General features: G+C 45.1%; 3 protein-coding genes across 4 annotated transcripts; 1 reads left to right on the top strand and 2 right to left on the bottom strand.

Annotated features, from left to right (window-relative positions):
* Positions 1–190: 190 nt before the first annotated feature.
* and2 (actinodin2) lies at positions 191–3,149 on the bottom strand. Its single transcript, XM_062551800.1, has 4 exons — positions 3,083–3,149; positions 2,192–2,236; positions 1,756–1,871; positions 191–1,522 (listed from the first exon to the last, which is right to left on the bottom strand). The coding sequence occupies exons 1-4, from the start codon at positions 3,147–3,149 to the stop codon at positions 191–193; spliced, it is 1,560 nt and encodes a 519-aa protein (XP_062407784.1).
* Positions 3,150–8,946: 5,797 nt separating this feature from the next.
* retreg1 (reticulophagy regulator 1) lies at positions 8,947–21,303 on the bottom strand. 2 transcript variants are annotated; one of them, XM_062525752.1, is made up of 9 exons: positions 21,006–21,303; positions 20,313–20,419; positions 19,694–19,724; positions 12,170–12,296; positions 11,969–12,053; positions 11,432–11,554; positions 11,111–11,181; positions 10,537–10,660; positions 8,947–10,340 (listed from the first exon to the last, which is right to left on the bottom strand). In XM_062525752.1, the coding sequence occupies exons 1-9, from the start codon at positions 21,146–21,148 to the stop codon at positions 9,796–9,798; spliced, it is 1,356 nt and encodes a 451-aa protein (XP_062381736.1). In that variant the 5' UTR covers positions 21,149–21,303; the 3' UTR covers positions 8,947–9,795. The 2 variants fall into 2 exon arrangements, with proteins under 2 accessions (XP_062381736.1, XP_062381744.1); XM_062525760.1 differs by lacking the exons at positions 19,694–19,724; positions 20,313–20,419; positions 21,006–21,303 and adding an exon at positions 16,020–16,231.
* A 1,047-nt stretch (positions 21,304–22,350) lies between these two features.
* Positions 22,351–23,986, top strand: rnf182 (ring finger protein 182). Its single transcript, XM_062555845.1, has one exon. The coding sequence runs from the start codon at positions 22,530–22,532 to the stop codon at positions 23,283–23,285; it is 756 nt and encodes a 251-aa protein (XP_062411829.1). The 5' UTR covers positions 22,351–22,529; the 3' UTR covers positions 23,286–23,986.
* The last annotated feature ends 400 nt before the right edge of the window (positions 23,987–24,386 follow it).

The raw sequence follows: 24,386 nt of genomic DNA on the forward strand, positions 1-24,386 counted from the left end.
CTCTTGCTCTCTCTCTGTGTGATTGTGTGTGTGCGCGCTCTTCTCTGTGTGTGTGTGTGTGTGCATGTGTATGTGTGGTGTGTGTGTCAAAGAGAGCAAAGAAAAAGAAAGAGAGTCATGGATTGCAATTGCTTTCACTGCTCTCATTTTGTCCAGCTTTGTTGGTGTGCTTTATTGGTTTGCAAGCCCTTTATTTGTTCTGGCGGTTCATGTGTGCCTTCAGGAAGTCTTCGAAGCGCGGCACGGCGTACTCAGGTGCGGCGGGAGCGTCGGCGGCGGGGACCTCCTCTGGCTGAACAGGGGCGTCGTTGGGCTCCTCGGCACGGCGCAGGCGGCAGTTGAAGTCCATCTCGGGGTCACAGTCGGGGTCGGGCTCGATGATGCCGTTCTTGGCCTTGCCGCTGGGGGCTTTGCCGTCGGAGGGCATCCCGGCAAACTTCCCACAGCTGGGGTCAAAGGGGTGGCAGTCGTCTTTGGGCTTGGCCGCCTTGGCTTTCTCTTTGTCGGCGGAGGTCAGCGGGCTGCAGTCCTTGTCGTAGAACATGAAGCAGTCGTGTCCGTCCTTGGTCTTGCCGCGGACGCCCAGGCGGTGGCGGGTCTGGAACTGCGGGCTGGGCGGCGGCGGCGGCCTCTTCAGGGCGGCGGCGGCGGCCAGGATGCAGGAGGGGTCGAGGCGGCGGTTGCACACGATGGGCGGCTGCTCGGGGGCCGGCTCGTCCTGGGGCATGTACTCCATCACCGGCTTGCTGAGGCTGGCCAGCTTGGTGGCGGTCAGTGGGTTGCAGCCCTTGTCGAAGAGCGGGTGGCAGGCCTGCTCGCTGGCCGGTTTGTCGCCGTCGGTCAGGGCGGCGGCGGGTGGCGCGGCCGGCATGGCGCAGAAGGGGTCGGTCTCGGGGTCGCACGTCGGGTAGAGGTGGTAGAAGCCGGAGGGGGCCTTGTGCACCAGGCGCGGCCAGCAGTAGGGGTTCTTGGCCGGGTCGCAGCCCAGCGCGGAGTAGGAGGGCACGGGGGTCATGGGGTTGTAGCCGTAGGCGGCGCGCAGGTGGTACTGCAGGCACTCGGTGTCCTCCGGGTTGCAGATCTTCAGCAGCTCGGCCTTCTGCTCGGCCGTCAGGAAGGGCTCCACGGGAGGGGCGAAGTAGAACATGCCCAGCGGCGTCTTCACGGGCAAGGGCGCCAGCGGGGCCCTGTAGGGCAGGGGCAGGAACGGTGCCAACAGTGGGGCAGGGACCTTGGCGGCGGCCTCCTCCTCGGCCCCTGGGGCCTTGGGTGCGGCCGGGAAGAGGCAGTAGGGGTCGATGTACGGGTTGCACACCAGGACCTTGGCGTCTCTGATGGGCACGGGCATGACGAACTTGGCCTTGGGCTTGCTGGTGGACTCGGCGATGCAGTCCGGGTCGTCAGAGTTGGCACAGGCCTTGTAGATCTCGCCGAGGTGGGTCAGGTAGTGGTTGTAGGCGCCCTCCTCGTTTCTGTGCTTGTTCTGCAGGTAAGCCATGTACAGCCGATCCAGGTCCTCCACCTGCAGAAACCCACCCAGGTGCATTGCATGAATAGCTGGCAGTGTAGGAACTAGGAAGGCATTCGTGGAGCCATGTAAAGCATGAGAATGATTACAACAGACTATAAGCTAGCACTGAAATGGAAGATCCCCAGGTTAGATAGATAGATAGATAGATGGATAAATAGATAGATAGATACTTTATTGATCCCCAAGGGGAAATCCAAGATGGCGTACACCTATAGGCCACTTACTCCCTCCTGGTTGTTGGTCTCGGTGTAGTACTTGTACCATCCCCAGAAGTCTGGCAGGGCTCGATAGTGGGGCGCACTCCTCCTGAGGCGGGCCTGGGCCTCCACAGCAGCTAGTCCTGCAACACCGAAGCACAGCACAGTCAGGGCAGATGCTGGATATACACTCAGGAATCACAAGAAAAACAATGATTAAATAAACCTGAAATAGGTTTAGGGATTGAAATAAGTGTTCTTTACTGATGCAGTCTTGTACTGCAAGCCTTACAGATGCTTTGTTTTTTCATCATTTAAGTTAGTTTTACTGATTAATGTTGCACCATTAATAACAACAGACATTACTTGTACACACACTGTTAAACAGAAGCCTCCCATTAGTGGTGCTGAAAGCATAACACACCGCTGCAGATCATTAGCAAATGAATCATATTATTCTTACCCTCTTTCTTCTCTTTAATTGCCACCGGTCCTGCCTGCAGATAGTCTGTGCACATATGGGGCGTTAGAAAAGAAAAGTAAGAGGGGGTAACTGTCAAGGACCAGATGTGACATCACAGAACCGCTGATCCCACTAATAAGCCCCCTAGGAGCTTCAGCAGCCATTTCCCCCAGCCCCCGGCCCCCAGCCCCCAAACAGACCTGCTCACTCCCTGCAATGCACATTAATGTACAGGCTGCCTCCTTTCAGGCACTTTGAACAGATTTTGGAGTGGGAGGGGGGTCGGCGTGGGTGTGTGTGTGTGTAGGGGGGGGGGGGGGGATGTACATTTTGGGTCCATGTGGAAGTGGCACCCGTTAAACTACAAAGGGCACTGGGCAACGTGCCCGAAGGCAGTGCTCATTACAGCCCGGTTGTAAAATAAAATAGAGGGGAAAAATGCTCTGTACATATAACATAATGTGTGGCGCACGTCTGTGCCACCAGTTGGCTGCTTTAGAAGTTAATGGCTTGGGGGGGTTGGGAGCACAGTCAGCTGATTCTGAGAGGCCCAAGAGTGGAGGACTCCGGAGAGGCCAAGTGCACCCTCTCTGGAATTAATACATTATGGACTTGGCACTGTTGGCTTGATATGTGTTGAGATGCCTCACTTGATTGAGGGTTGGTCATAACTTTTGGGATGAAATGAAACATGTATTATCTCTGAGACAGTGTCCGACTATGAGATGACCATACATGAGAACATACATGTCCTTCCATTTAATAATATCACATTACTTATGTAGATCAAATGACTGACGAGGAGTATGGATTCTGAGTACAAGTCTCAAGCTGTTCACAATATCTGCTTTGCCTTCATGTGTTTTTTTGGACAGTCGGTTGAAGTCTCACCTGGCAGTAAAATGATTGCAAGGAGCACTCCAGCAAACATGGCAGAAAACCTCCCGACTGCTGCCATTTCCCCAGCGTCCAGTCAGCCCCTGAGGAGACAAGCATCCGCTCCTGTTGTGAGACGTGTGTGGACAACGGTGTGTTTGCTGGTAGGCTACCACAAGGACACATTGGCCCGTGTTTGAAGAGTTTTCCCTTCCGCTCCAAATAAACCGACCAGCCTGTGTTTACTCAAACAAATACTCAAACAAATGCCCCCAACTTTCTGAGAATTGTCCATCAATATGAAATGTACTGAAAAGCGTGTGAGGGTTTTGAAATGTTCTCAGTTCTAGGGCCTGTTGACGTACAGATTTACTGAAGCAGATTGCAAGAGTGAGTTCAACACATTCATGATAATACCTCATCTCATGTCTCGTAGCCTACAGACAGTTACTGTACATATCACAACCTCTGCTAACTCAGCCGTGTCTCATGTCAGTTTAGCCTCTTGTCACATAATATGTTGGAATTAGGGTTACTGCATGTGGTGCATCACACCTTAGTAGAAATGAAGTCTGGCAAATGAGTAGGCCTACCAGGTGCAAAGTGCAATCTCCAAGATGTATTGTTGTGACTTAAAATATGTATCAGGAGAGATATTTAGTTTGTCAAAACACTGAAATTGATCATAAAAATCCATCAGTTTCCCTTGCTCATTGCAAACTAATTGAAATGTATTCAGCATTAATTGTATTGTGTTCTACAACTGACAGATCCCAAACATGATTTGGGCAACAATCTACCTCATAAAGTATTCTGGGTTACATTATTAACATATACAGTATGAATTTCTGCATCTGTGAAGTGTACAGGTATGGCTTAAAAGACTCACCTTTCCCAGCAGTGATGGTCCGACCTTGAGCAGTTGACAGTTGCTGGTTCCCCTGTGGATGGATGTCCTGATGGGTAAAGTCACATGTGCTCTTTGCACCCAACCACTGCTCCCCTGTGCAGCCAAGCTCTGCGTGCCAACATTTTTAAGTCAGGCCTTGATAATTAAAAACAAAAAATGAGTGTCGTATGTCCAGGGCTCCCTGCTTGCAGTGCAGGGATTGGCTCCGATCTCACAGCAGACTGACCAATGGGGGTCCTTTAATTAGGGAACAAGGCTGAACTTGGTGGAACATGGCCGCCGGGGTTGGGGAGTGCTAAAATCATAGTGGAGGCAGCACTTGAAGGATTGATTAGTGGGGCTGTTACTTGTGTATGTTGAAGTTTTACCTGACCTAGAATTTTGAGGTAGGAGAAATTTGGCACCTTTTTAATTGGAAAGAAGGGACCATGTTGACCTGAGTGATGGAATGGCCTCCTGGACAAGTAGTAATGGTATTATTTGTCGACCATGTGGTCATTTTCAGTGTGGGGCATTTCAGTTCAAATCATCTGAGGCCCACAATAAAGTGATATTTCTGCATTCTTTGAAAAATCTTTTATATTTATTTTCCTTTCAAACATGAAAGAATTTTTTTTTTCCGTTTTCCAACAACCAAAAGGTTTTTACTACCCTAGATGGTGGCACAGGCTTTCACAGGGACTATGTACCTTTATGGAAAACATACTAATGAATCCTTTTGACTAGGAGATTATTAGTGTTCTAAAGGGCATACATTTTTCATACGATTCTAAAGGGCATAGATTTTAATCTTATACTTATTGGGATTTTAGATTTGTAATACCCCTCATTAAAAAAGTTAAAAATAAAAACTTTACACTATTGGCCACAAGACTACTATTACCCCTACTACTAATGATGAACAACTATGATTATTTCTGTTATATTAATTTTATGTTGCAAAGCAGCAACACAGCTTTTTTTTTTTTGTTTTGTTTTTTTCAGTTGCAAAAGACATGGTAACCCACATCACGTTCTAATCGGACGTGGTTGCTGTGCTCACACTGTACATTTGAGTACTCACACCGAAATGCAGCTAACAACATTCTGATATGCCAGAAATTCAGTTCAGACAGAGTGAAGCTGGAAGAGGAACGCCGATTGTTATGTCTTTCAGTTGGGCATTGTGGGCCTACCTGATTGATCTACACTACAAATGGGACAGGAATTCAATCAAAAATGGTTGGATCCAACTGAGTCAATGCTGAAATCAGGTGAACATGGCCGTGTCTGCTTAATATAAAGTATACTGTGCTACTGTATTTTTCACAGCAAGCATGAGACTCCTTAAAATCCTTAGAAAGTATGTAAGCCAGTGGTTTGCCTGAGACTCACACATGTGATCAGTGTTCTTAAAAAAAAATAAAGCCCATAAAAAAACAGGCCTGAGTCATAAATGTGTCTCCCAGATGCAAGCCCATCAGCACCTTTTGAAAATGCTTTTTCAAAAGGCATTAACTCTCTCTCTCTCTCTCTCTCTCTCTCTCTCTCTGAAAAATAAATGTTGAAAGTGACACATCCATAACCAAAGCCAAAAGACAGAGTGCCAAAGGCTAACAGTGTAGTCTGAAAGATGAGGGAGGTTAACTATTTTAACATGACCTCACTATGTTTTACATCTTATCTGTCACAGCCGTGAATTATCATTTGTTATTTGCTGTCTGACCGATGGAGACACTCCATCAGACTGTGCAAGTTTGTTCAGAAACATGTTTTTTTGGGGTAGATGAAGAGGTCAAGTAAGGAATCCATTGCACAATCAAAGGAATAGTTGTATTTACAGTATACCTTTATTGATGTGGTTATACATCTTTTAAGACGGTCTCCTTTTTGCAACCATTCATCACTTGTCACCTGATATACATTCAGGTACAACTGGATCAGACATGTTGGGGTGCCATATGTAATTAAGGTCAGAAATGTTCTTCAAACAGGTGTTCAGGTGTGGACAAAACCCTGCAATCCATGTTAGAAGCCAAACATGATACAGGCTCATAATTTTAACCAACCACATATTGTGAAATTCTTCGGATTCTCAGAATGTCACACCATCTGGAAACCAGGAGGATTTTGTGAAAGAATTCTGACCATGTAAAACAAGGCAACAATACAAATGCTAGGCTTGCAGACTTGCAGAAATTATGTGAACAATAAAAGTTCACATGGAAGTTGTGAAGTTTCTTTGATTCAATGAAAGTGAAGCTTGCAATGATTTTATTATTTTCAACTGGTGTAATAAGCAGGTTTATTTTCGGGCATCAGTTCCCTTCAGTGTACACTCGCCTGGTTAAACTTCTCCATGGCTTCATAAATCAGAATCTAAATGTCAGAGCCATGATCCTGTATACTGTGCAGAGTAAAGGTTGTCTCGTAAAGTAGAGGCTTGTGAACTCAGGTCAAGACCCTGGTGATAAAGGTGGTTATAGTCTCAGTGTGAGCCCTGTCCTGCTCCCTCTCCTGCAGACACAACATGTGCAGGTCTGCTGCTGGACTGGGTGCTTCTGTGGAGACATGCCCCTGCTGTGCACCTAAGATCTTCCGGCACCATACCTGCTTGTTTAACGCAAGCACACATCATTCTCCCTCCCTCCCCCTAACATCAGATGTACTGAACACGTACTGGACAACATTCTGTCAGCAGGACCTACTGTTTTCAAAGGCATGGAGTGTACCTTCCATCAACATTCCTGCCTGACTGTCTGCAGGAAACACAGAATTATGTCTAATAATGAAACACTAAAACACAAACGAATAGCACTTCCCAAAAAATACGAAAAAGTGTTTGAATGTTTTTTTCACAATGGGCAAGGCACATGATAAGCATTTCAGTGACATTTCTATCTTTGAAATGTACTTTTGTGCATGTTTGATCAGAACAGAGCATAAATGTTAAACTGTAGAACTGTACATTTAGTGTTATGCTGAAACATATGGTCTATGATGTGAAGTGACCTAAAATGCAACCAACCCATGAGTAAGATTAGTTGTCCACTTGTCAAGACGCATTTTATTTCAGGATTTGTTTTGCTAACATTTTTGTTGTATTTTACATGAAAACTGCTTGAGGAAAAAATAAATAATGAAGTTAATAAAGTAATGCAAAGCAGACTCCAGAAACAACTAACTGGTTTCTTGTGCGTCTGTGTGGCATATGGTGATGTTTTTCTGGCCTCAGGTAAGGTATCACACTAGATTATTAAACCCACTTTATAAAATGGGAATGGTTGGAGGCTACCAAAGGCACTTCCTGCTGCTGCAGGGGCCCTCCAGAGACCAGAAGGCCCTGTGGGAGGCCAAAGCAGCCAGCTCTAATTGATTCCGGGTGCTTGCCAGTCCTGGAGCTATAAGCGCAAGCTCAACTCCAGAGCGCTGTTATCATTTAAGTGTCATTCATAGTCCTTCGGTTTGTCCCTGATGAACTGGTATTATTCCTGCTGCATATTAGTTATTCTATTCATGATAAATTATGACATAGGCCTACAGCATATCAGACAGCAACGTTCCATCTTTATAACATTTTTATGTTGGTGGGAAAATAAATGAATTCACTTGGCTATGACTCAGTACAGGCCACATAATGCAATTAATGCATATTGCACGATCCATCATATTGAGATAAGTATAAGTTGGCAGTTTAAGTTTTGATGTTCTGTTGATCTTATCCACAGATGCTGCTATCCTATCCGTTAGTGAAATAAGAAATCTGTGCTGTCGTACACATGCCAGTGGTATTAAGGCTTCTTCTTCTGAATCAATCCAAAATCAATTCAAGCCATTTTCATTCATTTAATTGATGGTATTTTACTAGGGATCTGACATGGAAGTGCCTCAGCAGTTTAGGCCACTTCCGACTGCTAACTACGTTACTGAGTGCTGTCACCTAGTGGTGTGAAGGCGGCACTGACATGATCTGTTATGGAGAGCCACTAGGAGCTAAGCATAGAAGAGCTGAGATTAATACAAGAACAAACTTAAGCATTTGAGGGATGTTGCATTTCCAATTACTGACTGAAAAGCACAATTGAAATCGTCATTACACATTACACATTACACAAGACTAGGTCTGAGCTGAATTTCATCATATTCTTGATAAACATACAGTCTAAACTTCAACATACATCTTACGCCTGACTACAGCTCACAGATAAATTCAGAATAAAGCATTCACATAAACTAGAACATCAAAAGCTAATAGATACACCTGCTGTACTGTTGAAATAAAGATGACAAAGACTGCAATTGTTTGCTAAAGGCAATCATTTGATAATGTAAAATATATGTGTTTATGGCTACACTGAACCTAAAGTATATAAAAGCTGTGATAAGTACCAAGGTACATCTTAATAATGGGTGCTTACAATATTAATCTCGCTGTACATCTTAAATACAGAATGGAACTATATACATGGCACTGAGTCTGACTAATGTCTGAAATGAACTTTCTGCTTGTTTGGTCTGGCTACATTTTACTGCCTTATCACACAGATTAGTTTTAGATATTAAATCCAAAACTATTGCACGTAACAAATGTGGTATAATAACATTTAGGCATAAATGAACATAAACAGGAGATAATATCCACTTATCAATGTCCTGTAATTTAATCAGTGCAACAACATGGATTGGGCCATGTAGCCTTACTTACCTACAATTTGGCAAAGCAATCACAGTATTGGATTTGTAATTATTCATAAAGGCAAAGTGTTCCGCACACACAGTTAATATGGAGATTGTTTATATTCCCAACGGTTCTCTTTGAAAGACCAGAATATTGTTACATTTTTTAATTAACATAACAATATCTTCCTATTCCCAATCCATGCCATCCTAATACTGTGCCATCCTAATACTGTACCATCCCTAATTTAAGAAGTACAGTGATATGTTGCTTCATAAAGGCACAAAGCTAGTCAAAGAAAAGATCAACAAATTACATTCAAGAAAGATTTAATGGCATTATAATTGCACAAGGTCCAGTTTCTGATACCTTGACTTCAAGTGCCTAGCTGTATCAATCACATATTAAGGTGCAAGTACACATAAAATGTTTACATGTTTACATGAAAACACAGCTATGCATGCAAAAATATATATATAACATTGAGATTTGATGCTTTCTGCAACATTTCCCTGGCTGACAACAGGTCAAAACTTAATGAAAAAAAAACAAAATACAAAATTAGAAAACAAAAATGCAAAATCAAAAGTGGTGACTTTCCTGGCATACATTCTGGGTGGGTTTGTAGCACAGTTGATTGCAAATTCTGGATTGGCTTTGACAGTAAATGTACAAAGAGTTACGTTTAGACACTACAATGGGTCTAATGACCAGATTTGGGCATCTGTGAAAATCTGTGATTGTTTGGCCGCATGATGGTACCATCCACTGAAAAATAATCTGTAAAAAAGGAAAACGCAATTTTCTGCCCATTCCCATAACTTTTGTATACATTTATGGACAATTCCTTCACTCCTGTAATGGAAAGTTTCTGAAAATATTCCTTGAAATATTTAAACATTTCTATGAATATCACTCTGCTCCAAACTCCTCTACTGAAATGTAAAGACACATTTTGGAGAGAAAAAAAAAATCAATCAGCACGGACAGAAACCTCTTAGATCAACCATCCCTGTGTTGTCCCTCCCACACAGCGTGCCAAACCCCATGTCTAATTAAAGTAAATAACGAGGAAAATCGCCACTTGTCAACCCTCCGAGTCCCTGCACACCCACCCAGCCCACCGTTCACAATCTCTGGCTAAGCGCCCTCTCTGCCCGGTCAGTGGCGGCCCAGCAGTTTGGAGAAGAAGCCCGCGGGCCTGCTGCTGCTCCTGGGCTGGGCCCCCTGGCCCCCTGCCCTCTCCAGGCCCAGCTCCCCCTCCAGCTGCTCCAGCTCGGCCTGGTCCAGCAGCTCAAAGTCCTCCGCCTCGCTGTCCGAGTCTTCGGCCAGGGCCTGGGCCAGCGCGGCCGGCGGGGTGGAGGCGGACGAGGACGACGAGAAGGACGGGCAGGCGGCGTCCACGGGCGCCGGGCACATGGCGGAGGCGACGGTGGCCTCCAGCCGCTCTTGGATGGCAGCGGTGACGGCGGCGGCGATGACGTCGCCGGCCATGCGCTCCACCAGCTGCAGGGTGGGGTCTGGACGAGGCTCGGCCGCCACGCTACGCTGTTTGTGTTTGGGCTTCGTCCTGGGTGCCGGGGAGGGCAGGCCGATGCTGAGGTCTTCATCGTCGTCGCCGTTGGTCCCCTGACCGTTATCCAGCGATGGGAAGTCTGGGAGGCCGCCAGCAAACACCTCCTCGTGGTCGCTGGGTCGGTCCAGGTCTGAGGCCAGATGGGAGAGATGCAACAAGGTCACGGCTGAGTTTCAAATGTTTAAGAAGACCACACTGATGACCAATGAATTTTCACATTTTTACCCAATAGTAACTTTAAGTTATCGACTGATGCAGGAAAGCTACGGATCAATAGATTCTTAAGATAATAAGACTTAAGAAGCTGAAAACATGGACCAGCCCACCTTCTGAGTTCTCTGTTTGTGGTGAGTGCCCTTCGGACAGGTTGAAGGTGCCATTTTCTGTCCATGTCACTTCTGAGGGCTCTGTGTCTGATATGGACAGCTCCTTATACACGGTTGAGTCCAGCTGGAGGGGACAATGCGAGAGACATGGGTCAGTGGAGAGGCAAGAGATAAATCTGCATGACAGTACTGCCAAGAGCAAGCTGTTGTGTGTTGCACTGAAAGATTGTAATATTGCAGTTAAAAGTGCAATCTTAGAGTAGAAGCACAACTGGACATTTATTCAAGATCCACAAGTATTGTTCAGCCTGTGTTGATAGATTCCTTCACTTTAAATGCTTGCTTACCGCTTTTGTTAGATCACCTGTCTTTTCCCATTAGATAAGATATTTACATAACCTCACACACAACCTATCACAATCCACTCCCAAGTTCATCAGAATACAGTCTAGTTACAGTATGGAGGACCAGCCAAGGTCGATGTAAATGTAACAGTAGTCGTCTGATATTTGAACACACAAACACGTGTTGACTGCCAGATGCAGTCATGTGATGGAGACTGGGTCAAACCAACCTTGGGGAAAAGAGAAGAAAGATCAGCCTCGATGCTCTCGTGTTCTTCCTGAGCCTGGAGGATTCTCTTCTCTAGTGAAACACAAGCAAAAACAATTCCCATTTTAAGGCTGTTATTGTCATTTCATTTGGTGTGAATATACAGTATTTTTCTCTAACATATCAACATATCTATGCTTAAGTCTATGTGTGGTGTGGTGTGTGTGTGTGTGTGTGTGTGTGTGTGTGTGTGTGTGTGTGTGTGTGTGTGTGTGTGTGTGTGTGTGTGTGTGTGTGTGTGTGTATGTGCGCGCGCGCACATTTTAGGTGGGAAGTGAATTACCATGGTTCTCTTTGATCTTTTGAAGGAACTGTCCAAGTCCGAAGTCCAGTTTCTGCAGAACTGGCTCGAACCACAGTCCAAAGTCATGTGACGACACCAGGGGCCAGAGGAAGATGCCAAGCACTGGAACAGAAGGAGAAGCCATTAGCACCTTGCACACCTCTGCCAGAGGGCCCACCCCAAAGCGCTGACTATAGGGGAACTCAGGAAACCAGAGACAGCGTGACAAAGTCGTCATGGTTACATTCCTCTGAATTACCTGGCAAGCCTTCTGTTGGTCATTCTGAAATGGAGAGATCATTCAGGCATGTATGGCTATTGAGCCTTACCTTTCCAACCCCACTTTAATACTCGAGAGTGAATATCTAAGCGTCAGATTCCGACCAAAATACATCTACAGCATTTGAATGGGAATTATGTTACAGATGTTATACTTGGCAACTCGACCTTCTCAGCCATGCATGTCAACAGATAACATGATGCATGGTATAGGACTTATTGTGTATCATGCGTATGTGTTATTTAAACATTACTTACCTAATATATATGAGAGGACAATTCCAGGAATGTAGCGTCCCAGAACCGCCAGGAAGGAACACAAGCTGCATACAAGCAGGCAGAACTAGAGAGGGACAGAAATGGATGTCTAATGTCAATAGGAAATATACAGTCAGGGGGTAAACAAACTCTAAACAGTAACAAGAGAGCGGTGCAAATGTAGTCGCCATTTTTATATACCTTCCCAGGGTTCTGTTGCTTGAAAGAAGACGTCTCCTCCAAGAACAGTTTGAAGCTGGTCCAGGAATCCGTGATTTGTGATGCCGGTTCTGATTCCGCACCATGCCTAGAGTGAATCATCTCCCAACTAGGACGCAAGGAGACCAGAAATTAGGAATAACTTCTCCATGAAATGAGATGCTGGGTTTGTTTACATTGTTGTACACATTACACATGCTATAAGCATATGCTACCCCAACTGATAAAACACTCCAATAAACTTCTCCAATAAGCATCTCTTCTTGTCCTGGAAACATCACTTTACATCCAGTGAACAGTGAAAGCATTCCGTTCCTTTGTGTGTAGTTGATTTTCCTGTATCTGTATCTGTATTTCCGTCTCTACCACATGCTAACGAGTTGAATATCAGACCAATGGGCCCTTTCCATTAATGACATTCTCTGAGTCCTAACATAAGCCTGCCTTCCTAGATCCATCAGTTCCTCAGTTCCTCTGAAGATGGTCGTAAAGTGAAGGTTAGAAGCCTAATCTGTAAATATCCCCTTTACATTCCACTGAGGTGAGCAGGCACCACATGCACCTTGTCTATAGGTCAGGCCATCATGGGTCATTGGAGATGATCACAGATACGTCCCTGCCGACCTCCCTCTCACTTGAGCATGACCTGACCAACCTTTTCAGTGGACTACAGCCAGTTACACACAGTGTTAAACACACACGGACACTCTGAAGAATCATGTGTACGTCAAACAATCTAAAATATCTGTGCCATTCCTGTGCCCATTTATGAACCTGTACCAGAGACAGAACCATTCATACTGTATGTCTGGATGTCGTTGGCCACCCTGACAAAATACTTGAGAATCCCTGCAGTCACATGAGCAATTACAGGAAGTGCACTGGCTTGGAAACTGGCAGCTACTGTAAGAGAACTGAGTGCCATGTATTTGTTCTCTGTCAGGGGCCACAAAACACTCCTGTTCCAGGGGAATTAGATTATGCTACGCTCAACGTTGAGAAGCTTAACCAACAACAATGTAGCTAGGCTACCCACCACAAAACAACAACAACTGTAAACAGTGTCAGGATAGGATCACCGCGGCTACTCTCAATTTGTTTGTTTGCGATGCATAAGCAGTGTTGTTTGGCTGTTGTGACGATACTCTCCATATAAAACAGCTATAAGTTCTGACATACAGATGGCCAAGGTCATTTTAACACACAGAACAAATGTTGCTTATATTGTAAAATGGAATTAGCGCTTGATACATTGATTGAGCGTTCTGAAGAACGGAGTGAGGAGAGGAGAGTGGAAGACAAAGTTAGTCCAATTCAATAACAATGGCTATATTTAAACCAGCCAGCTGAAGGCCAACACTGTCTCTCCCACAGCCACAGCTGTCTGAAACACTGCTTGTGTGAAATGGTTTGAATTCTTAGTACAGATCTGGTTACAGCGATGTACAGAGAGATTCTTCCAACTTAACACCACATTCAGGTCAAAAGGGGAAAAGGAGCTTGCCACAACACGGTCCATCTCACACACGTTCTCCCGTTTGAGAAGCACTGGATTTTCAAATGTTTTTAAAAATACGCTTTAAGCCTAAATAACCCAGGGGTGGTCTGCGTATTACCCCTAAGACCTATGATCTTGCACCGTTAGTGTCATTTCCGAGTCAAGTCTCAGGAACCCCTTTGCGTTGATATCTAGTCTGTGTTCCATTGTTAAGCTGTTGGGCTTCAAAATGGATGATTAGGCAGTCGTGGTTCCTCTCTACTAAACACCTCTAGTGATGACAGCTGCGCTTAAGAAACACAACTCCTCCTTCACAACTCTCCACCCCTTCAGCCATATCCAAATAACAGTCCAGGGACATACTGTAGATCACAATTAGATCACGTAATGCAATAAACTCCCCCATGTGGCCATTAATAAAGGCTGACAATTGGATCATATGCCTGAAAGCAAAAACAAGGAATTAATAACCAAGGAATTACTTTACAAGGAATTAATAACCAATCAAACAAACTGATAAGTATAACACAATACATAAAGTGTCCATGTTTCCAGTCATCAACTGTAACCAATTTGTAAGAATTACAACAAACACATTTTTGCTATTACATCTTTGTCGATGACGTCTGCCTTTCCTGTAATTTCCCATTCTAATTTATCCTCTACAGTCCCTGTGGATGCCACTCTCAGCAGTATCAGAGCCCAGAGACAGCGACTCGCTCAGACATGAAGGTTAACTTGAGATCAACAACATATGGACATATGGACTACCATGAATGTGTGGTTGTTACTCGGAACAAGCATGTTAATAGCTTGGTGGTCCTCCCCTCGTGAATCCTTCAGAGTCGTTAATCATGCGGTGGGGACATTCTGGGGACACACAGCTGACAGAAGACAGCAGCGCTCACAGGAAAAGGGGTGCAAGAGCTGGCGGGACTCTGAAGCAACCCATGCTGGGGGTTTCACCATCGACCCCCGTGTGTGTGTGTGTGTGTGTGAGTGGACAGGACGGGCAGGGTTGCGTCAGAGCTCCTGCCAGGAGACAGTGTTTGTTTCTGTCGCGGCGCAGCGCCCCCGGGCCCCCGCGCCCAGACATGCGGGGGTGACATTTCACAGGGCTGACCTCACAGGAGCGTGATCCCCACATGATTCTCCTGGGCCGCTGCGCCGCCCTGCCAGCTCCCCTCCTGCCCGCTCCAGCGCAGACCAGATAATGTCCTTTAAGAACCTGGCAATCCTCTATCGCCGCGTGAAACGAAGTTTGTAACGACAGACCTCGCCTGGTCGAGTGCCAAGGAATACATTTAACTAGGTCACTGAACAAATCAGAAGAGATGGGAATAGGGTAAAGTTACTCGACTCTCAACCAGCCTAGACCGAATTACGTAGCTGCCGCTGTTACGCGGCGAGTTTGACGGCACAAAATAAAAAGACAAGCACTTCAAAAGCGCATGTTGTTGGGGGGGGAGCAAGTGTGTATCCTGTGATGCTTCCGTCTGGAGACCCAGGAGACGACGAGCGAAGGCCTGCCAGCCAGCTGCAGTACTGGCTCCTCCGCTAATCGTTAGAACAACACGGAGAGCGATGCGTCAGAGGCTCTAACGAGACCCTGCGACAGGCGGCATAAAAATAACCCAAGACAAACAGTCAAACAATGCAAACAATGGTGCCAAAATGCAGCTCCTCCATCTGCGCCACTGACAAAGGCAATCGCACTGTTTACACCCTCCACCACGTGTGCTTCTCAAAGGGCTGCCCGCCGCCAGAGTCCAGCCTCCCTTCGAGACAATAGCCATGGGGGCCGGCCAGACCAGTTCAAAGCCTGTGAGGTGAGGTGCCACATATTCCAATGCCATCTAGTCTCCAAGCATGTCTGACCTTCATACAGCCACAAGCCACAGAAATCAGTACAGTCCCCTGGCAAAAAGTAGGGCATACCTTGACAAAGTGCTCATGGACAAAACATAGTCACCAGCAACAGTGGGATATGACATTGCACAATTTGACTCACAGCACGTACACAAATCAACCAGCTGTTCTTGTAATACTGGCGTATCGGAGATTGACAATTGTTGACAATTGACAATTATTTTACTAATGTGATCGGTTGTTACAAGACCATACCCATAAAGGCTTTCATCCATGGCAGTAACATTCATACAACACTAAAGACAGAGCTTCTAAGGAACAATACTTGTACCTCTTTCTAGACCACTGATTCGTGTACTTACCCGTCTTACTTCCTCATCTCCTACCAAACTCGCTCTCCTCTCTCCCGCCACTTCTCTCTCACACACACACATTTGCATGACGGTGCGATGGGCCCTTCGTTACCTTCTCCTTGTTCCCCGGTCCTCCTCAGAAATCTCACAGGCTCTGTTCTCTAACATTGAGACCCCTGAAGGCTCTTGTGTGCGCGCTCGAGTGGGAGTCTTCTCTGCGGTTGGGTCAGGACGTGGTCACGGCAGTCTACGGCTCAAATCGGATTTCCAGCACTATCTTGCCCACTGGTTCACAGGTGCCACATGGAGGGAGAGCGAGTTGTGTTTACGTTGAATGAGGCCTGAGTGTCACTATTTCAACTGGCCCAGTCTAAAAATACCACAGTCACACAGCATTCCATCAGACCAGAGGAGGGAGGTGTGTGTGTGTGAGGGGGTGGGGGGGGGGGGCGGGGGGTGGAGTGAGGGGACCCCTTACCCCCCACACTTCTTTCTGCTCCTTTTCAGATATAACCTCATATTCCACCAAATATCTTCCTATATCCTCTAAAAAAAAACCACTGTGAAACAGAAAAATAATAAATCAGTCCAAACTGTACTGTAAGCAAGTTCACGCTTCTGAGGAGGCTTGATGAGCAGGTGGCACTGCGTCTGTTAGATGTTGCTGCAGTATCAGATGCACACACTCCTTCTAAGAAATTGCGCAAGCTTTGACACAGTCATGCTAAACCATTCACTAAACACAAACTATAAATGTGTGCTTGCCATGTGTCACATGCATCGCTGGAACATGAAAATAACAACAAGAAAATAGAGCACCGGTGCCCGGGGACATGTATTGAAATGATGTTCATGGCATAATTAAATGATATCATTATCAGGATGGCCATTAAAAAAAGCTGTACCTCATTAACTATGTCAACACCATATGTTAAATGATGATGCCATAGGAGGAGAGGATGTCAAAGATGTGTTCCAACAGGATCCCACTCCATTATATCAACTCCAAGACCCTTCTGTGAAGATACTAAACACTGACATATTGATCTGATTATAATGTCCTTACACAGACTAGACAGATAGTAGAAGCCATTAAGTCACTAAGTAAGTCAACTAAGTCTTTTATCTCTGACCACAGTTTTATTTCAGATCAAACCACTCGAAACCACTGATGAAGGATTGACTGACTGAAATGTCAGCTCCCTAATAAATTGGACGCATCATGGAGCAATACGTGTTTTTTTTATTTTCCCTTTCTCATTTCTGACCAAACTGACATAGATAGATCATTTGACAGTCATGAAGTATCCACAGCAGACTTGACAGCGTTCCCAGAGTTAGTGTGGAACACACACCATCCACTGACCAATGGCAGCCTGCATTCTAGAGCACACCCTCTGCTGCTAAACATAACTGCTGATTGGTTATTTCCTGGACCCAGCAGCGTCCCATCCAATGGGGGTTTATCAAGAGTCAGATGGCGGCGTGATGAGGGTGGATGACCCGTGAGTAGTTCCTGAAGCTCAGAAATGGCTGTGTCATCCTATCCATTACACACAGCACTCACAGTAAACCAACAAGCAGCTCGACTCCACCTCACCTTTCGCAATAACACCAGCAACATCAGCAACATTCGGCAAAAGAAACACGCTCACTACAGGCTTCTCACAGCACTGGCAAAACTAAAACCCAAACAATGACCTCAAGTCTTTGGAATAGTTTCATGTTGTGTAATCAAGTAAACAAGACTGCAATTCGTCCTGATATAGAGGGCTAAGCCCTCCCAACAGGCATGCTTTGTGATATGTGAGGTCCCATGTGCTTGGGACATTATTTGTTGCATTGAAAAAGCAGTGAGGGAAAGAGCAGCAGTGACTGTACGAAAAGGTGTTGTTCTCCTCCAAACAAGGCCAGACATGAGGCCTTGTTTTCTGAGGGCATATCTACACTTTCGGTTGTAATATCAAAGTACAGAGCGATTTTATATGTGTTTATGGTAAAAAATACAGTATATATCCATGAGCCGAGCTTCTGTTGGATGACAGCAGTCTGTTGTCTAAGAAAATGTTACAATTGTGTTTCACAATGGCAAAAAAATATAGGCTGGGTAAACCCTGTCTGATCTGCCGGCGATTTGGATTTCGCCCTGCAGCTCAGGCTGGAAACCTGCACATCTATCCAAAACTATCCAAAAGGGTACAGAATCATTTGAACTATGTCCATTGATCACGCCTCTTGTGCAGTAGAAATAAAGCGCAGACTCCCCAGACTAATGTTCAATCTTAAAAGATTGAGCTTAGTATAGTATAGTGATAACCAGACTAAACAAAATAATGAGTTCAGTTATGAAATTGAAATTTGAATGTATCATGAAATTCAAGCCTACAATGCTTCAGCACTGGACAATAGCTTTTCAAAACATTGTGGCAGGATAAGTGCATTAACTAGACATACCCTCCGATTTAGAGGCCTTAACCAAAGCACAGCAGTTGAGGTAAAGAAAACACCTGCGGTTGCATCAGATTTATAGTGTACACTGTACTTCACCACAACAAGGCACTCTTTCAACAGTCAATAATCTGAGAAGGTCACAGAAAAGCACACCATAAAATCTGAAGAACACTGTGAATTAGGCACAAAAGGCCACTGGAGTTCACATGGGCTTTACTGGAGGGGGCAAACAAACGATGTGCAACATGACCCATGTTGACATCGGCCTCCATAACTGACTGGCCCAGGAAGTGGGTCTCTGGGAGACCTCCTTTTTAGTGAAGTCCACCTCACATAAACACCCACAGGGGAATCCGTCTACTCCAGTGACATTAGTGGCACTGGCTCTCAATTTTAAAGATGGCCTCTGACCAGTATCAAGAGACGGCAACAGGAGAGGACAATTATTCACTACAACATATGGCAAGAATAACAGAAAATGCTGAAAACTGACAAATGTTTTTGTTCTTTGCTCAATTCAGAGAGCTGGGTAAACAAATCAAACTCTGACAATGCTTCACAAAATAGCCATGTGACCAGCTCTCTAATGGATGCACCATAAATGTGTCATTATTTGAAAGCATGTCTGAACGTGTTTGTAATCAGGTAGACATGCTATCACTGTGAAAGTTGTCCATTGCCCTGATCAAAGTGACAGACTGCCATTCCTTCCTCAGGATGAATGGCATTAAATCTATCTACACTCAACAGCTGCATCAACAGCAGTATACATGACAATTAGAAAGGGGTACATTGGATGCCAGACAACTGGTCAGCTGTTGTGAAACAGTCTAAAGTACTGTTATAATGGCTGCCAATGATGGAGGAAAAACACTTGGCACCATCTAGTGGAGAAAAGTCAGAGTGTCCAAAACAGGGCTGTCATGCCTGGTTTCAGGTGACCTTTGCTTTAAACCTGATGTGAACAATGTTAGAGAGTCTTGAGCTAGTAACTGTAGGAGTATACCAACATGTATGAATTGTTCCCTGCTTAAACAAAACTCTCTGCGAGTTTCCTTCTTGGATGTCTGAGTATCATACTGATGATAAAGTTGTTAGTGGCTACTTATCTCATGATAATTCTGCTTTTTCTATGAGTGTACGACACATTCTAGCAATTGAAATACTAGTGTAATGGCATGTATAAATTTTTTTAAACATTATTTATAACTTTATTTCTGGAAAAGAGAAAAGATTCCTTGAACCCTTATGCTTCCTGTAAGTCAATGATTCCATACAGTAGGTTACAGTTATGGAGCTGTAGGCTATTAATAACATTAGAAATCCTAAACGTACCTTCCAGTCATACTGTGCCATAAAGGAGTTCCTATGGAAGAGAAAAACAAAATAGTGTAAGTGCCGTCTCTCACCCATTGTCCATTACAACTACTTTGATGGTTGAAAGTTAAATCCATTAGCACAAACAATCTGCAGCATTCTTCACAGCACTTTAAGCTCACTACTGTACATTAACCTTCCCAGTGTACTGTACGCACAGCACAGCACAGCATATCAACCCCAAACATGATGGGCCTTCAGCTGAGTGGTAGAGTGTGTCCTGCTGTTGCACAAGGCTTATAGCTGAATCATTAGGAGATAATCCTCCGCTGCTGAGGCATGGCGTGACAGCCACAGTATGTGATTATTTACCAACAGCCCCTTCCTGCTCTCTTACCAGATGGATACAAATCAACAGTGTAGATTCATTGCTGTCTATCAGGCCTGATGCACTAGCCACAGTCGGAGCACATATGACAGGCTAGTGGTTACCTGGGTGAAATATCTAGACAGAGGAGGGATGATGATCTCATCTTTTCCTTTCAGTGGATCTGACGCTGATGATGATGTAACCACTATGCAAACTAAAAGCAGAAGCATCAGAATAGTGCAAGGTCACCATCAGCATATACTGTACCTTTGGATCTCATCAGGTACAGATCGCGTATAAACTGTAGGACCACCATCAGAGCCAGACTCAGGCACGTGAGGCTGAATAGTCTGCAGGGACTCAGGGTCACAAACCTGTGGGCAAAATGAAGGAACCCAAAAGAGGGAAGTCATTGGTTTCAAATGGGGTTATTAAACAGCCCACACAGAGGAGGTGATGGTGTGATATATATATATTCAAGAAAAATACTTTTCACATGAACAAGAACATGCACCTGTCCAGTTCAGGTGCATGCCTTTTTACCGTTCTGCGGCCAGGCCATAGTCATCTCCTCCTAGAGATTAACAAAGTTGCATCAAGGCTATACAAGAAAACAGCATGCATGTTGATTTTACTGCAAGTGTTCCTTTTCCTCTTTAATAACATAATAACACAAGGCCAGATGGGATTTGCAGAGCAGGAAAATGAATGCCAAATTTGCAAGCCCAAGTGTTAACCTATAGCATTTGAACAGTCATAGGTCATCTAGGCCTGTTGCATACTGCAGAATGGCCAGTTATAATAAGTGATGACAACAAAATGCTGGTATGCTGATCTATTCAGCTGATGTTAAAGCATGGGGTGGCATCCACACGTGGACACCACCAAGGCTATCTTTACAAAGCTAGGACAATTTTGGAAGACCTTGACATTTTAAACAATGCATCTTGAATCTCTTACCAGAAAATTGAATTGGTGACAACAAAGATTGAGGAAGTCCAAAGCGGTCTCTTCCAGTTTATCACGATGGAGATGCGACAAAAGGGCGAGCCGACTGATGGATGTCGGGAACCGGCTGACAGCTCTTTCCCAGATTCCGCCATCGCCCCACCTGAGTCCCAGTGAGAATCTCTTCCCTGAGTATGTGCTCGTGAGCCCCGCCTCTTTGGTATCAACAGAGCCGTTTCTCTCCTACAACGACATGCGAAAACAACACTGTCTGGTCACGGTCCCCGTTCGTTGACAGCTGCTGTAGATGTTGTTGTTGCCCGGTCGTTGACGTAATTTCTAGGGCTGCCAGGGTTGCTTTGGGGTTGTTCTGACGTCACCGTTTTCGCTCCGTAAGGGGAGGGAGGGAGGGGTGCATTAACTGGTCATAGAACTATCCGATTATAAATGGGATGAGGTAGAAAAGTGACAAGGTGAATACAACGCCAAAGACAAAGATATTGTATTCGGTCATATAGCTGTAACTGTTGAACAAAATGTATAAAGATAATATCTTCAACACTAAGCCTATAATATCAAGTGTGTATAATTTGAGTGTGTGTGTGTGTGTGTGCGTGCTTGTCTGATCATAAGGGAAAGTCAGGAAATATGTAGCCTACTTTTGCTTGATTATAATGCTTAGTTTTCAAAACTTCAGCGGTTGATTTTTACAGTACTACAGTAGCCTAGTAATAGTAAGTCAAAACGCCTGATGGTCAGACTGAACAGGGGTTGTATTGACAAAGAAAGTATTTGGCATGTTCCCCTGATGTCCTGACATCTATCACACATGGACGGTTCTGAATATCTGTCTGTCAGGGTCAGAGAAGAATGAAGCTAAGAGTCCTGACCTATTTTCCTAGGAACTGAACTCTACAGAATTGGCTCAAAAACAAGGCCACCTTTCCAAAGCCAAATCACAATCTGTAACATACTGTAGAGTAAATGCAATCACAATAATGTCGAACATCATCTTGAAAATGTAGTTTGATGAGTGCCTTTTCAAAGACTCCTTTTCCTTTTGGCTGGCAATCAGTGGAAGATTCTTATCACAATCTAGCCCTGTGCAAGTGAATAACCTTTCTCCCAGTCATTATTAACAGTGTACCAGAAAGAAGTGTTGCAACACTAATTGGACTGAATTGCACTGGCAACAAAAGGCCCGGCTAGAAAATTCCAGCCCTGGTTTTACAGGGGCTGCTTTGTTGCTGCTGTGTTTGTTCTCTATTGCTGTGTTAACAGTTATCTTTTCTGTGGCGGCCTCTCCCCACCCTTCCACACAGTGCATGAAAGGCTCCTCTGCACGAATCAGCCCAGAGTTGTGTGGCACGGCACAGGGGGATGTTCCGGTCCGCTTTAGCCTGCCTTGCTACACACAGCCTGCATGGGACAGCCTGCGGACCCGAGAAGTGGCGTAGTAGCAGCAGCTGCCCCGCGGCTATGTTCCCCGGCCCTGCCCGCTGAGTGCCAGTCTGCCAGAGCTGAGAAGAGGGCGAGATGATGGGACAGACACTGGAGGATGGCGTCGCCACCGAGGAGCTGGAATGCAAGATCTGCTACTGCCCCTACAGCCTCACCAGCCGCCGGCCCAAGGTGCTCGAGTGTTGCCATCGGCTGTGCGCGAAGTGCCTGGCCAAAATCCTGGACTTGGGGGAGTCGCCACCAAATGCGGTAGTGTGCCCATTCTGCCGGTACATCACCGGTTTGCCAGGGGAAGCAGTGGGCAGCCTCCCTGATGACTGCAACTTGGTGGCAGCGCTGTCTCTTCATGTGCGCAACCACAGAAATCTTCACGAGGGCCCTGGAGAGATCCTCCTCAGTCCCAGGCACCTGAGCTCTCTGGTGGGTCCGTCTTCCACAGCCTCCCCCTCTTCCTTGCGCAGCTCCAACTATGTGGTCATCACCATCATGGAGTCCCCGCCGGAGTCCAATGACCCTCGCACTGGGCCCCTGGCAGCCCGCGGCAGGGACTACCGCTCCTCCAGCTTGGATTCCATGGCTTCTATAACACAACGGTGGACAGTGTGGAACTGTGCAGCCCTGCTGTGCCAGACGTCAGCCAGGGCCCTGGTGTGGCTCCTGGGGCTGTTGTACTTCAGCTCTCTTCCTATGGGCGTCTACTTGCTCATAATGCAGAAAACCACCTTGGGCGTGCTGCTGGTCAGCTTGGTGCCCGCTAGCCTGCTCATGATCATGGCATATGGGCTCTGCCAGTGCCTTTGCCACGAATTCTGGGACTGCGTGCCACCCTAACAACCAAAGGGCAACCTTCCACATCAGCAGCCTGACTTTAGTGACGTGTTGCTCCAGAGTGATTAGAGAAAAAATTATATGGATCCCGTATTATATCCTTTATTTGCCACCAGTTTTGGATAGTTTGGAACCAGCAAAAATGGATAATATATGATGGGGCAATGGACACAACTGAACACAAAGTAGTTTTCAGCTAGCAAAAGTAACATTACCAATAACTCCCTGTTTTGCTAACAGCTGCTTTGAAATATTTGTCATTTTTAAGAAATGGTCCACCGAACACTGAGACGGAAAACATTCTCAGTGTTAAGAACTTTAAATATGTAATTTATTAGCTTTTAAAAATACTTTACAATGACGGACTCTCTGCATATTTATAGAGCACTCAACTGAATATGGAGACTGTACAGTATGTTTGCCAGTAATATAACAGTAATATATTGAGGACTGTCTTTCACATGTTTTTGTGCAAAAATCTGAGGTATGTTAGTCTGAGCCACCAAATGCACTCTTGTGCAAAGTAACTGATCTGTGATTATCATTTAACGATCAAGTGTATGATTTCTCTGTGATTTATTATGCAAAACAGATCAATGTCTTCTTGAGTATGTCATGTTGTGTGTCATTATTGTGACTTTTATAGTCTTCTTGTCAGCTATCCTTTTTGTGACAGGAAATTAAATGGAGAAACACTTTTGGAATATTTGACTTGTGTGATCTTCGTAGCATGGTGGGCTTTATAGAATACTTCCACACCCACAACATTTGGTTGACAGTGATGCTGAAAATTCAAGCCTGAATTTGAGACAAAGAATGAATGTGCACTTAAAAACAGATGATAAAACATGTATTTCATGAAAGGTTGAGAGCTGATATTTTTAACTGGGAAAGCACTGTCATCTTGTATCTCATAAAAAGCATTTCAAGCAGCAAAGCATGTCTGCCTGAGCCAAATTCTCAACCCTCCCCTGACAGTAACTTGACATCAGTCCTGTGACCTGCAGTCTACAGCACCATTCACATTTATTAGAACCTCTATAAGTTGCCTTTAAAAGCACATTTTTAAAAAAAGACAAACATTATGAAAATTATCTTTTGGTA

This window comes from Sardina pilchardus, chromosome 2 (genome assembly GCF_963854185.1).
Source record: "Sardina pilchardus chromosome 2, fSarPil1.1, whole genome shotgun sequence".
NCBI lineage: Eukaryota > Metazoa > Chordata > Actinopteri > Clupeiformes > Clupeidae > Sardina > Sardina pilchardus.

Bases quoted from the DNA above. Each gene is read 5' to 3' on its own strand.
- and2 (XM_062551800.1), bottom strand. From the start codon at position 3,149: ATGGCAGCAGTCGGGAGGTTTTCTGCCATGTTTGCTGGAGTGCTCCTT. The intron at 2,237-3,082 runs GTGAGACTTCAA...ATATGTGCACAG, and splicing joins TGCAATCATTTTACTGCCAG to ACTATCTGCAGGCAGGACCG. The intron at 1,872-2,191 runs GTAAGAATAATA...TCGGTGTTGCAG, and splicing joins AATTAAAGAGAAGAAAGAGG to GACTAGCTGCTGTGGAGGCC.
- retreg1 (XM_062525752.1), bottom strand. From the start codon at position 21,148: ATGGCGGAATCTGGGAAAGAGCTGTCAGCCGGTTCCCGACATCCATCA. The intron at 20,420-21,005 runs GTAAGAGATTCA...TTTTGCCCACAG, and splicing joins GTCACCAATTCAATTTTCTG to GTTTGTGACCCTGAGTCCCT. The intron at 19,725-20,312 runs GTACAGTATATG...TCTCTTCCATAG, and splicing joins GTACCTGATGAGATCCAAAG to GAACTCCTTTATGGCACAGT.
- rnf182 (XM_062555845.1), top strand. From the start codon at position 22,530: ATGATGGGACAGACACTGGAGGATGGCGTCGCCACCGAGGAGCTGGAA.